The sequence below is a fragment of the Oncorhynchus gorbuscha genome, linkage group LG17 (assembly GCF_021184085.1).
Source record: "Oncorhynchus gorbuscha isolate QuinsamMale2020 ecotype Even-year linkage group LG17, OgorEven_v1.0, whole genome shotgun sequence".
Classification (NCBI taxonomy): domain Eukaryota; kingdom Metazoa; phylum Chordata; class Actinopteri; order Salmoniformes; family Salmonidae; genus Oncorhynchus; species Oncorhynchus gorbuscha.
In genome coordinates, this window is record NC_060189.1 from 2616697 (window position 1) to 2627804 (window position 11108).

General features: G+C 45.4%; 1 protein-coding gene across 1 annotated transcript; it reads right to left on the minus strand.

Moving 5' to 3' along the window:
- Window positions 1-671: 671 nt before the first annotated feature.
- Window positions 672-8796, minus strand: plek2 (pleckstrin 2). The gene is made up of 9 exons (XM_046309674.1): window positions 8653-8796; window positions 8338-8502; window positions 7525-7715; window positions 6896-6987; window positions 4593-4780; window positions 4262-4363; window positions 2944-3027; window positions 1430-1508; window positions 672-1038 (listed from the first exon to the last, which is right to left on the minus strand). The coding sequence occupies exons 1-9, from the start codon at window positions 8704-8706 to the stop codon at window positions 911-913; spliced, it is 1083 nt and encodes a 360-aa protein (XP_046165630.1). The 5' UTR covers window positions 8707-8796; the 3' UTR covers window positions 672-910.
- Window positions 8797-11108: the final 2312 nt, after the last annotated feature.

Below are 11108 nucleotides of genomic sequence, written 5' to 3' on the forward strand. Positions count from 1 at the left end.
ACACGCTAAGAACATAACACATGAAACACACGCTAAGAACATAACACAACACACGCTAAGAACATAACACATGAAACACACGCTAAGAACATAACACATGAAACACACGCTAAGAACATAACACAACACACGCTAAGAACATAACACATGAAATACATGATAAGAACACAACACATGACACACGCTAAGAACACAACACATGAAACACACACTAAGAACACAACACATGACACACACGCTAAGAACATAACACACACTAAGAACACAACACATGACACACACGCTAAGAACATTACACATAAAACACACGCTAAGAACACAACACATGAAACACACGCTAAGAACATAACACATGAAACACACGCTAAGAACACAACACATGAAACACACGCTAAGAACACAACACATGAAACACACGCTAAGAACATAACACAACACACGCTAAGAACATTACACATAAAACACACGCTAAGAACACAACACATGAAACACACGCTAAGAACACAACACATGAAACACACGCTAAGAACACAACACATGAAACACACGCTAAGAACATAACACAACACACGCTAAGAACATAACACATAAAACACACGCTAAGAACATAACACATGAAACACACGCTAAGAACATAACACATGCTAAGAACATTACACATGAAACACATAGGCCTTCTCACAGGGGAAATGCTTTATTTAATATTCAAAACAACACCATGTTGAATTATCTATTTACACGATTTAAAACCATTATTCCCAAACGGTTAACTTTGTATGGTTACATTCATAGAATGTATAATTTATTGGAATCTTATACGCTAGAAGATTTGTATAGTAGTTTGTTTAAAAACCTGTATGGATTGGATGTATCAATAACAGCCTCACCTAAAACACTACGGTGACTTTATTTAACTCTGTCCTCTGATAACTTCTATCCAGTCCATCCTCTCCTGTCTGCTGGGAGCCTGGATGTAGTAGTGAGTATCAAACTGAGTGATGATCTTCAACAGGTTACCTTGGACTTTACCCTTCACACCTGTGTGAGAGTGAGTGAGTGAGAGAGTGAGTGAGTGAGTGAGTGAGTGAGTGAGTGAGTGAGTGAGTGAGTGAGTGAGAAGAGAGAGAATCAGCCTCCCCAGACTGACTGACTCACTGCTCTCTCTATGGGTCATGTTCAGGAAGGACAAAACGTTTTGAAACAGAATGAAACTAGTTGGGTACAACCTGAACTTCAATGAGAACATTTGGATCAAGATGTTTTTACTAGTGTGCCCTACTGAACTCAACCCGTGCCTGTCACAGGCCAGTCCTATTGTGTTGTCAGCCACACCTTTACTGAAGCAAGACAGCTGTGTCTTAGGGCTGTCTGAGAGAGAGAGTGACTCAGTGTGTGTACGTGTGCGCTCGTTTGTGTTTGTGTGACTCACCTGAAGGAACACCGTTGTCGTCCAGAGCAGAGACCAGACAGCCTCGGAGAGAGAACCCGCCCACGGGACTGATGTCATCCTGATGTCATCAACAAGTGACATAACACAGGAAGTGGATGAGACAGAACACAAACAACATGATGTCAATAGACACAGAAGAAGACTGAAGAGAATGACAACCTGTATGGAAAGATAGCCTGTGTACCAGTTTATTTGTGCGTTCTTGCCATAGCACAAATAGACACAGAAGAAGACTGAAGAGAATGACAACCTGTATGGAAAGATAGCCTGTGTACCAGTTTATTTGTGCGTTCTTGCCATAGCACAAATAGACACAGAAAAAGACTGAAGAGAATGACAACCTGTATGGAAACATAGCCTGTGTACCAGTTTATTTGTGCGTTCTTGCCATAGCACAAATAGACACAGAAGAAGACTGAAGAGAATGACAACCTGTATGGAAAGATAGCCTGTGTACCAGTTTATTTGTGCGTTCTTGCCATAGCACAAATAGACACAGAAGAAGGGTGAAGAGAACGAGAACCTGTATGGCAAGATAGCACAAATAGACTTGTACCCAGGCTATGGCAAGATAGCACAAATAGACTGGTACCCAGGCTATGAGTATATAGCTATAGTCTACAGCCATGTCACCTTACTGGGGTCATAGTAGTGAAGGTAACCAATAGTGACTCACCTTACTGGGGTCATAGTAGTGAAGGTAACCAATAGTGACTCACCTTACTGGGGTCATAGTAGTGAAGGTAACCAATAGTGACTCACCTTACTGGGGTCATAGTAGTGAAGGTAACCAATAGTGACTCACCTTACTGGGGTCATAGTAGTGAAGGTAACCAATAGTGACTCACCTTACTGGGGTCATAGTAGTGAAGGTAACCAATAGTGACTCACCTTACTGGGGTCATAGTAGTGAAGGTAATCAATAGTGACTCACCTTACTGGGGTCATAGTAGTGAAGGTAACCAATAGTGACTCACCTTACTGGGGTCATAGTAGTGAAGGTAACCAATAGTGACTCACCTTACTGGGGTCATAGTAGTGAAGGTAACCAATAGTGACTCACCTTACTGGGGTCATAGTAGTGAAGGTAACCAATAGTGACTCACCTTACTGGGGTCATAGTAGTGAAGGTAACCAATAGTGACTCACCTTACTGGGGTCATAGTAGTGAAGGTAACCAATAGTGACTCACCTTACTGGGGTCATAGTAGTGAAGGTAACCAATAGTGACTCACCTTACTGGGGTCATAGTAGTGAAGGTAACCAATAGTGACTCACCTTACTGGGGTCATTGTAGTGAAGGTAACCAATAGTCACTCACATTACTGGGGTCATAGTAGTGAAGGTAACCAATAGTGACTCACCTTACTGGGGTCATTGTAGTGAAGGTAACCAATAGTCACTCACATTACTGGGGTCATAGTAGTGAAGGTAACCAATAGTGACTCACCTTACTGGGGTCATAGTAGTGAAGGTAACCAATAGTGACTCACCTTACTGGGGTCATAGTAGTGAAGGTAACCTGGCTCTGATCGCAGTACAAACAGTCGAACCTTCCAGTTCTTTCTTTTGTGTCCCTGTATTAGAGGAAGACAGGAGACAAGAAGAACCAAACACATGGTATGTAGACAAGTGTGGTTATGAGAGCAGAGTTGAAGCAGAGAACAAACACAAAGACTATGCCCCGTCCAACCCCAGATAGTTTGGGCTGATTGGCAAAGACTAGGCAACAGCCAACCCCAGATAGTTTGGGCTGATTGGCAAAGACTATGCCCCGTCCAACCCCAGATAGTTTGGGCTGATTGGCAAAGACTATGCCCCGTCCAACCCCAGATAGTTTGGGCTGATTGGCAAAGACTAGGCAACAGCCAACCACAGATAGTTTGGGCTGATTGGCAAAGACTAGGCAACAGCCAACCACAGATAGTTTGGTCTGATTGGCAAAGACTAGGCAACAGCCAACCACAGATAGTTTGGGCTGATTGGCAAAGACTAGGCAACAGCCAACCACAGATAGTTTGGGCTGATTGGCAAAGACTAGGCAACAGCCAACCACAGATAGTTTGGGCTGATTTGCAAAGACTAGGCAACAGCCAACCACAGATAGTTTGGGCTGATTGGCAAAGACTAGGCAACAGCCAACCACAGATAGTTTGGGCTGATTTGCAAAGACTAGGCAACAGCCAACCACAGATAGTTTGGGCTGATTGGCAAAGACTAGGCAACAGCCAACCACAGATAGTTTGTGCTGATTGGCAAAGACTAGGCAACAGCCAACCACAGATAGTTTGGGCTGATTGGCAAAGACTAGGGCACAGCCAACCACAGATAGTTTGGGCTGATTTGCAAAGACTAGGCAACAGCCAACCACAGATAGTTTGGGCTGATTTGCAAAGACTAGGCAACAGCCAACCACAGATAGTTTGGGCTGATTTGCAAAGACTAGGCAACAGCCAACCCCAGATAGTTTGGTCTGATTTGCAAAGACTAGGGCACAGCCAACCCCAGATAGTTTGGTCTGATTTGCAAAGACTAGGCAACAGCCAACCCCAGATAGTTTGGTCTGATTTGCAAAGACTATGCCCCGTCCAACCCTAGATAGTTTGGGCTGATTGGCAAAGACTAGGGCACAGCCAACCACAGATAGTTTGGGCTGATTGGCAAAGACTAGGCCACAGCCAACCACAGATGGTTTGGGCTGATTGGCAAAGACTAGGCCACAGCCAACCACAGATAGTTTGGGCTGATTGGCAAAGACTAGGCCACAGCCAACCACAGATAGTTTGGGCTGATTGGCAGAGTTTTTCTCACCTGTTTCAGTAGATAACCCCTTTTCAGGACTTTCCCACTTAGTTCCATGGCTGATAGGGAAGTCTCAGCCTTCACACTGCCTCTTTTCTTAAAGTTCTCTGACTGGGAGAGACAACACGGACACATTCACAAGGAAACACAGTCGGACATCTGGTTTAGACACCGTCTAAAGCGCAACAGTACATGTGAATGAATCAGTGAATCAATCAGTGAATCAATCAGTGAATCAGTCAGTGAATCAGTCAGTGAATCAATCAGTGAATCAGTCAGTCAATCAATCAACCTTCACGGAGAGAAGGGGTTACTACTATAACTAGGGACAGTCACTCACAAAGCTGTAGAGAACAGTGGAGTCATCCAGGAACTGCTCACTGAGTCCATGGCTGCGCTGAGCCTCAACGCTCCTCAGACCTACAGGGCGTAGGAAACCTTCCTCCAGGACGGCCGAGGACAGAGTCACAGCCTCTACACGGGTCAGAGCCAGCTGATTGAACACCAGCCAGTCCACCACCGCAGAACCTTGAGAGAGAGAGAGAGGGGGGAGAGGGAGAGGGAGAGAGAGAGGGGGAGAGAGAGGGAAGGAGAAAGAGTATGAGAGAGAGAGGGAGAGAGAGGGAGAGGGAAGGAGAAAGAGTATGAGAGAGAGGGAGAGAGGGAAGGAGAAAGAGTATGAGAAAGAGAGAGAGAGAGAGAGAGAGAGAGAGAGAGAGAGAGAGAGAGAGAGAGAGAGAGAGAGAGAGAGAGAGAGAGAGAGAGGGAAGGAAGGAGAAAGAGAGGGAGAAAGCGAGGGAGAGAGAGAGGGGGAGAGAGAGAGGGAAGGAGAGAGAGAGGGAGAGAGAGGGGAGAGAGAGAGAGAGAGAGAGGGAAGGAGAGAGAGAGGGAAGGAGAAAGAGAGGGAGAGAGGGGAGAGAGAGAGAGAGAGGGAAGGAGGGAAGGAGAAAGAGAGGGAGAAAGAGTATGAGAGAGAGAGGGGGAGAGAGGGAGAGAGAGAGGGAAGGAGAAAGAGAGGGAGAAAGAGTGAGAGAGAGAGGGGAGAGAGAGAGGGGGGAGAGAGAGAGAGAGGGAAGGAGAAAGAGAGGGAGAAAGAGTATGAGAGAGAGAGGGGAGAGAGAGAGAGAGGGAAGGAGAAAAGAGAGGGAGAGATGGAGAGAGAGAGGGAGAGAGAGGGAAGAAAGAGTATGAGAGAGAGAGGGGGAGAGAGAGAGAGGGAGAAAGAGTATGAGAGAGAGAGGGTGGAGAGAGAGAGGGAAGGAGAAAGAGAGGGAGAGAGGGGGAGAGAGAGAGAGAGAGAGAGAGCGAAGGAGAAAGAGAGGGAGAGAGGGGGAGAGAGAGAGGGAGAGGGAGAAAGAGTATGAGAGAGAGGGGGGAGAGAGAGAGGGAGAGAGAGAGAGAGAGGGAGAAAGAGTATGAGAGAGGGGGAGAGAGAGAGAGAGAGAGAGAGAGAGAGAGAGAGAGACAGAGAGAAGAGAGAGAGAGAGAGAGACAGAGGGAGAGAGAAATAGAGAGAGAGAGAGACAGAGAGAGAGAGAGAGAGAAATAGAGAGAGAGGGAGAGAGAGAGAGAGAGAGAGAGAGAGAGAGAGAGAGAGAGAGAGAGAGAGAGAGGGAGAGAGAGAAAAGGAGAGAGGGATCCACAGCATCAGCACCACTGTCATTACATCCATCCACAACAATCTCAGAGATCCCCTCCACCAACAGCACCAACAGCAGTAGTATGTTCAACTGGGATCACATACACACACGTCTGTTAAGTGGGATATACACGGAGTGTACAAAACATGAAGAACTCTTTCCATGACACAGACTGACCAGGTGAATCCAGGTGAATGCCATGATCCCTTATTGATGTCACTTGTTAAATCCACTTCAATCAGTGTAGAATGAAGGGGAGGAGACAAAGGATTTTTAAATCTTGAGACAATTTTCAATTTTAATTTTACCTTTATTTAACCAGGCAAGTCAGTTAAGAACATATTCTTATTTTCAATGACAGCCTGGGAACAGTGGGTTAACTGCCTGTTCAGGGGCAGAACGACAGATTTGTACCTTGTCAGCTCGGGGGTTTGAACTCACAACCTTCCGGTTACTAGTCCAACGCTCTAACCACTAGGCTACCTGCCGCCTCTACACTCTAACCACTAGGCTACGCTGCCGCCCCAATTGAGACATGGATTGTGTTATGTGGGCCATTCAGAGGGTGAACGGGCAAGACAAAAGATTGAAGTGTCTTTTGAACGGGGTCTGGTAGCAGGTGCTAGGCACACTGGTTCTGGTTCTGGTAGGTGCCCCGGTTTGTGTCAAGAACTGCAACGCTGCAGTTTTTTTCATGCTCAACAGTTTCCCGTATGTTTCAAGAATGGTCCACCACCCAAAGGACATCCAGCCAACTTGACACAACTGTGAGAAGCATTGGAGTCAACATGGGCCAGCATCCCTGTGGAACGCTTTCGACACCTTGTGGAGTCAACATGGGCCAGCATCCCTGTGGAACGCTTTCGACACCTTGTAGAGTCCATGACCTGACGAATTGAGGCTGTTCTGAGGACACAAAAGGGGGTGCAACTCAATATTAGGAAGGTGTTCTTAATGTTTGGTTCACTCACTGTATGTCAGGCTGTGTGTCAGAGCGTCTCACCTGAGAAGCAGTTGCTGTAGGAGCTTCCCTGTTCGTTGTGGCTGGTCAGCTTGATGCCACTGTGGACATCATACATGGAGTCCACTACCTGGCTGGGAGAAGGAAGGACAACACACCATGTCAGCTGGACACAATTCACCTCTTAGCTCTTCCCCTTGGCCCCAACCCTTTAGCTGGAATGGCTTCACTACTGACCAGCTGTGTGACTGTCTTTGTGGAATAGCGTCACTATTGACCAGCTGTGTGACTGTCTTTATGGAGTAGCGTCACTATTGCCCAGCTGTGTGACTGTCTTTATAGAATAGCTTCACTATTGACTAGCTGTGTGACTGTCTTTATAGAATAGCTTCACTACTGACCAGCTGTGTGACTGTCTCTATGAAATAGCGTCACTATTGACCAGCTGTGTGACTGTCTCTATGAAATAGCGTCACTATTGACCAGCTGTGTGACTGTCTTTATGGAATAGCTAAAGACTTCACTCATGTGACTAATAGACTAAATACAACCAAGCAGGCAACGTTATTACAACCAGTTTCTAACCATGTAATCTGCTTGTAATAACGTCATTTTAAACCGTGTTGATGGTTGGGGAAAGTCTTTCAGCCAAGGCTCCTAAAGTGTCTCACTTCAGGCTAACGCTGTGTAGTTGTAGTGACTGGTGCCCAGTGGTTTTAGACTGGCTCGGGGTAGGAGAGTCAGCTGGGCGGAGCTTCTCCACCGCTGCACCGATATCCGCTGCCCATTGGTCACGCTCCTCCCGAGAACACGTCTCCAGGAAGTACTCGGCAGAACTCTTGGTTTGCAGTTTGAACACCAGCTGAGGTACAGTAAAAAAACAAAGAAGACCATGATGTTGAATTCCTGAAGATTACATCTTAACCCCAAGATGATATCATGATGCGTCCCACAGCATCGAGAGATGTTTCCAACACACCTTTGAAAACTATGAAAAGCGCACTGTATCTACGATGATAGCGCCCAGTGGTCTAAGGTTGAAACTACTCTAATAAAATAAAATAAAAAGCTATTTATGACGGGATGTCCCCGGGCATTGCATTCTCTAGTATGATTTCAGCAGGAAGCAAAAGGCTGGGCTGGGCTCAACAGAGCTGAGACACTCTCACTTCGCAGCATGTTTTCGACAATACAACACGTAATCTATTGGCACATCTAGTGCAGCGATATATCCTCAGGGCAACAGTTTCAGAGACATGAACAGCATACACTATATAATGCTATTCTATTAGAATAGAATCATAATTCTAGAATAGAATCATAAATTCTAGAATATAATCATTTCTGTTCTAATCACATAGATCAGCATTAGAACCATGATGGAGTTATAATATGTAATTACATGATTTGATTGCTGTTCAACAGCCATAATGTCACTGATTCCAGACGAGGTAAACGTAAAAGGTGCTTGTACATTAACTCACCGGGCGGTTGTCATACTCCAGAAACGGACAAGAGATTTTACAATCGGTCAACATGATCCTCCCGCGTTGACAGGAGTCTCTCTTCCCTCCGTCATATTTATAGTAGAGCAACTGGTCTGGATAGAGTACAAACCAGCGAGCCTTCCAGTTGTGAACTACATGGCCCTAGAGTTACAATTAGAAAATATATATTCATTAAAATGCATTCTATGCATTTTATAACTACTTAGTTAAAACAATGTTATAACACATTTATGAATAATAGTCAAATGAAATGCGCGTCATTTGGACATATAACGGTTTATTTAATCTTACCCGTTTCACAAGGAATCCCTCTTTCAGGATAGGGTTCTTCTGATCTTCTTCCATAGTCAGTCAGTTGTTCTACCTCAACGCAGGTCTCGAAGCACGGTTTATCTCTCACCTGGCTGCTGCGTCATCTGGTACACACCCAGCCAGCACAGAACTCTCAGAACATCGGAATGCAGAAAAAAAAAACCCGTGGCTCCAAGTAAAATATGTATGTATATATGATCCCCTCTTTCCACAAAGGGCTTCTCTATTTGAAATATAAAGGTACATTCCGATTAAGTCGACATATGCAGAGTATAAGTGAATCCAGTCTCCGCAAAATCAGAGACAGTAATGCGTATCGTCGGTTACATGCAGACAATAATAGTCACATTAATATATTAGTTCAATGTAAACGTTTTACATGCTTTACAAAAATAACTATTTCCCTAATAATCCTGTTGACATGATCACTTCTGAAATCAGGTCTGGTGGGAATGTAAAATAAACGTTCTACCAAGTGTAATAACATTGATATAATAATAATATGCCATTTAGCAGACGCTTTTATCCAAAGCGACTTACAGTCATGTGTGCATACATTCTACGTCCCGGGAATCGAACCCACTACCCTGGCGTTACAAGCGCCATGCTCTACCAACTGAGCTACAGCAGGACCATGCATGTACTCCTTTACTTTGTATTTCTATCGCGCTGTAGTGCAGGTATTTAGCGCCTCAGGTTAAATACGGCCCATACTCTCTGTAAAATATAACATCTTGTTAGTGGATCTGCTCGCGACAGAGAACCGTAACCCAAAGGCAGGCAGATGGTGATATTAAGTCGTTTCATCTTACTGTCCAAAGGGAAAGTTTTCAGCAGGCTATACACTCCTATAGTCACTTGACACCTGGATCACACTGAGAGTGGATTGTTGCGCAAAATGGTCCTCAACATTCACCTTCTGCTACCATTTCTGCCAAGCCGTCTATGCATACAGTTTGAATGCACACAGTTTGACCATACAGTTTAAAGCATACAGTTTGAATGCAAAAAAAGTGTGACCATACAGTTTAAAGCATACAGTTTGATGCATACAGTTTGAAGCATACAGTTTGACGCAAGGTTCGATAAATCCACTCAGAACGCACTGCAACTGTCTCTGCAACGCAACACTGCCAAGGCAAACACAGCCTTCCATTGGGAATGAATGTACTGTGGGGATTTGGGCCTAGTCTATGGATTTCACATGATATGCATCTGTTGGTAACAGATGACGGGGATTTGGGCCTAGTCTCGGAGAAGCAGTATATCCTTCACGTAGGACTCATTAAAGAAAAAAATCTTTGTCTAATCTGAGGTGAGTTTATCGCTGTTCTGATTTCCAGAAGCTCTTTTCGGTCATAAGAGATGGTAACAGCAACAATTATGTACAAGATAACTTACAAACTGGTACTCTGTGTATAGAGCCAAGTTTTCGTTACTCAGTACTGGTACTCTGTGTATAGAGCCAAGTTATCGTTACTCAGTACTGGTACTCTGTGTATAGAGCCATGTTATCATTGACTCAGTACTAGTACTCTGTGTATAGAGCCATGTTTGTCATGCTGGTGAAAGAGGACCCAAAAGCGACTTGGCGAAAACAGAGTCTTTAATCCAGTAAAGTAAATACAATCAAAAAACAACTTTCACTCGAAATGACGAGGACAAACTGGAGACTCGATCTTGAACAGCAGGTGAACAGCAGGTTGCCTCGGGAAGGCACTTGAACCAGACAGACTCAGACACCTGCTCACCACGCAGCATCTGAGGAAAACACGACACGACAGGGCGATACACAAACACAGCACGGTGAATTCTAGACAAGGAACCGACAGGGCAGAAACGAATAACAAGGAGAGAAATAGGGACTCTAATCAGGGAAAAGGATCGGGAACAGGTGTGGGAAGACTAAATGATTGATTAGGGGAATAGGAACAGCTGGGAGCAGGAACGGAACGATAGAGAGAAGAGAGAGCGGGAGAGTGAGAGAGGGAGGGGGAGAGAGAGGACAGAAAGAGGGAACGAACCCAACAAGACCAGCAGGGGGAAACGAACAGAAGGGAAAGCACAAGGACAAGACAATATATGACAAAACATGACAGTACCCCCCACTCACCGAGCGCCTCCTGGCGCACTCGAGGAGGAATCCTGGCGGCAACGGAGGAAATCATCAATGAGTGAACGGTCCAGCACGTCCCGAGACGGAACCCAACTCCTCTCCTCAGGACCGTAACCCTCCCAATCCACTAAGTATTGGTGACCCCGTCCCGAGAACGCATGTCCATGATCTTATGTACCTTGTAAATAGGTGCGCTCGACAAGGACGGGAGGGGGAGGGAAGACGAACGGGAGTGCGAAGAAAGGGCTTGACACAGGAGACATGGAAGACAGGATGGACGCGACGAAGATGTCGCGGAAGAAGCAGTCGCACAGCGACA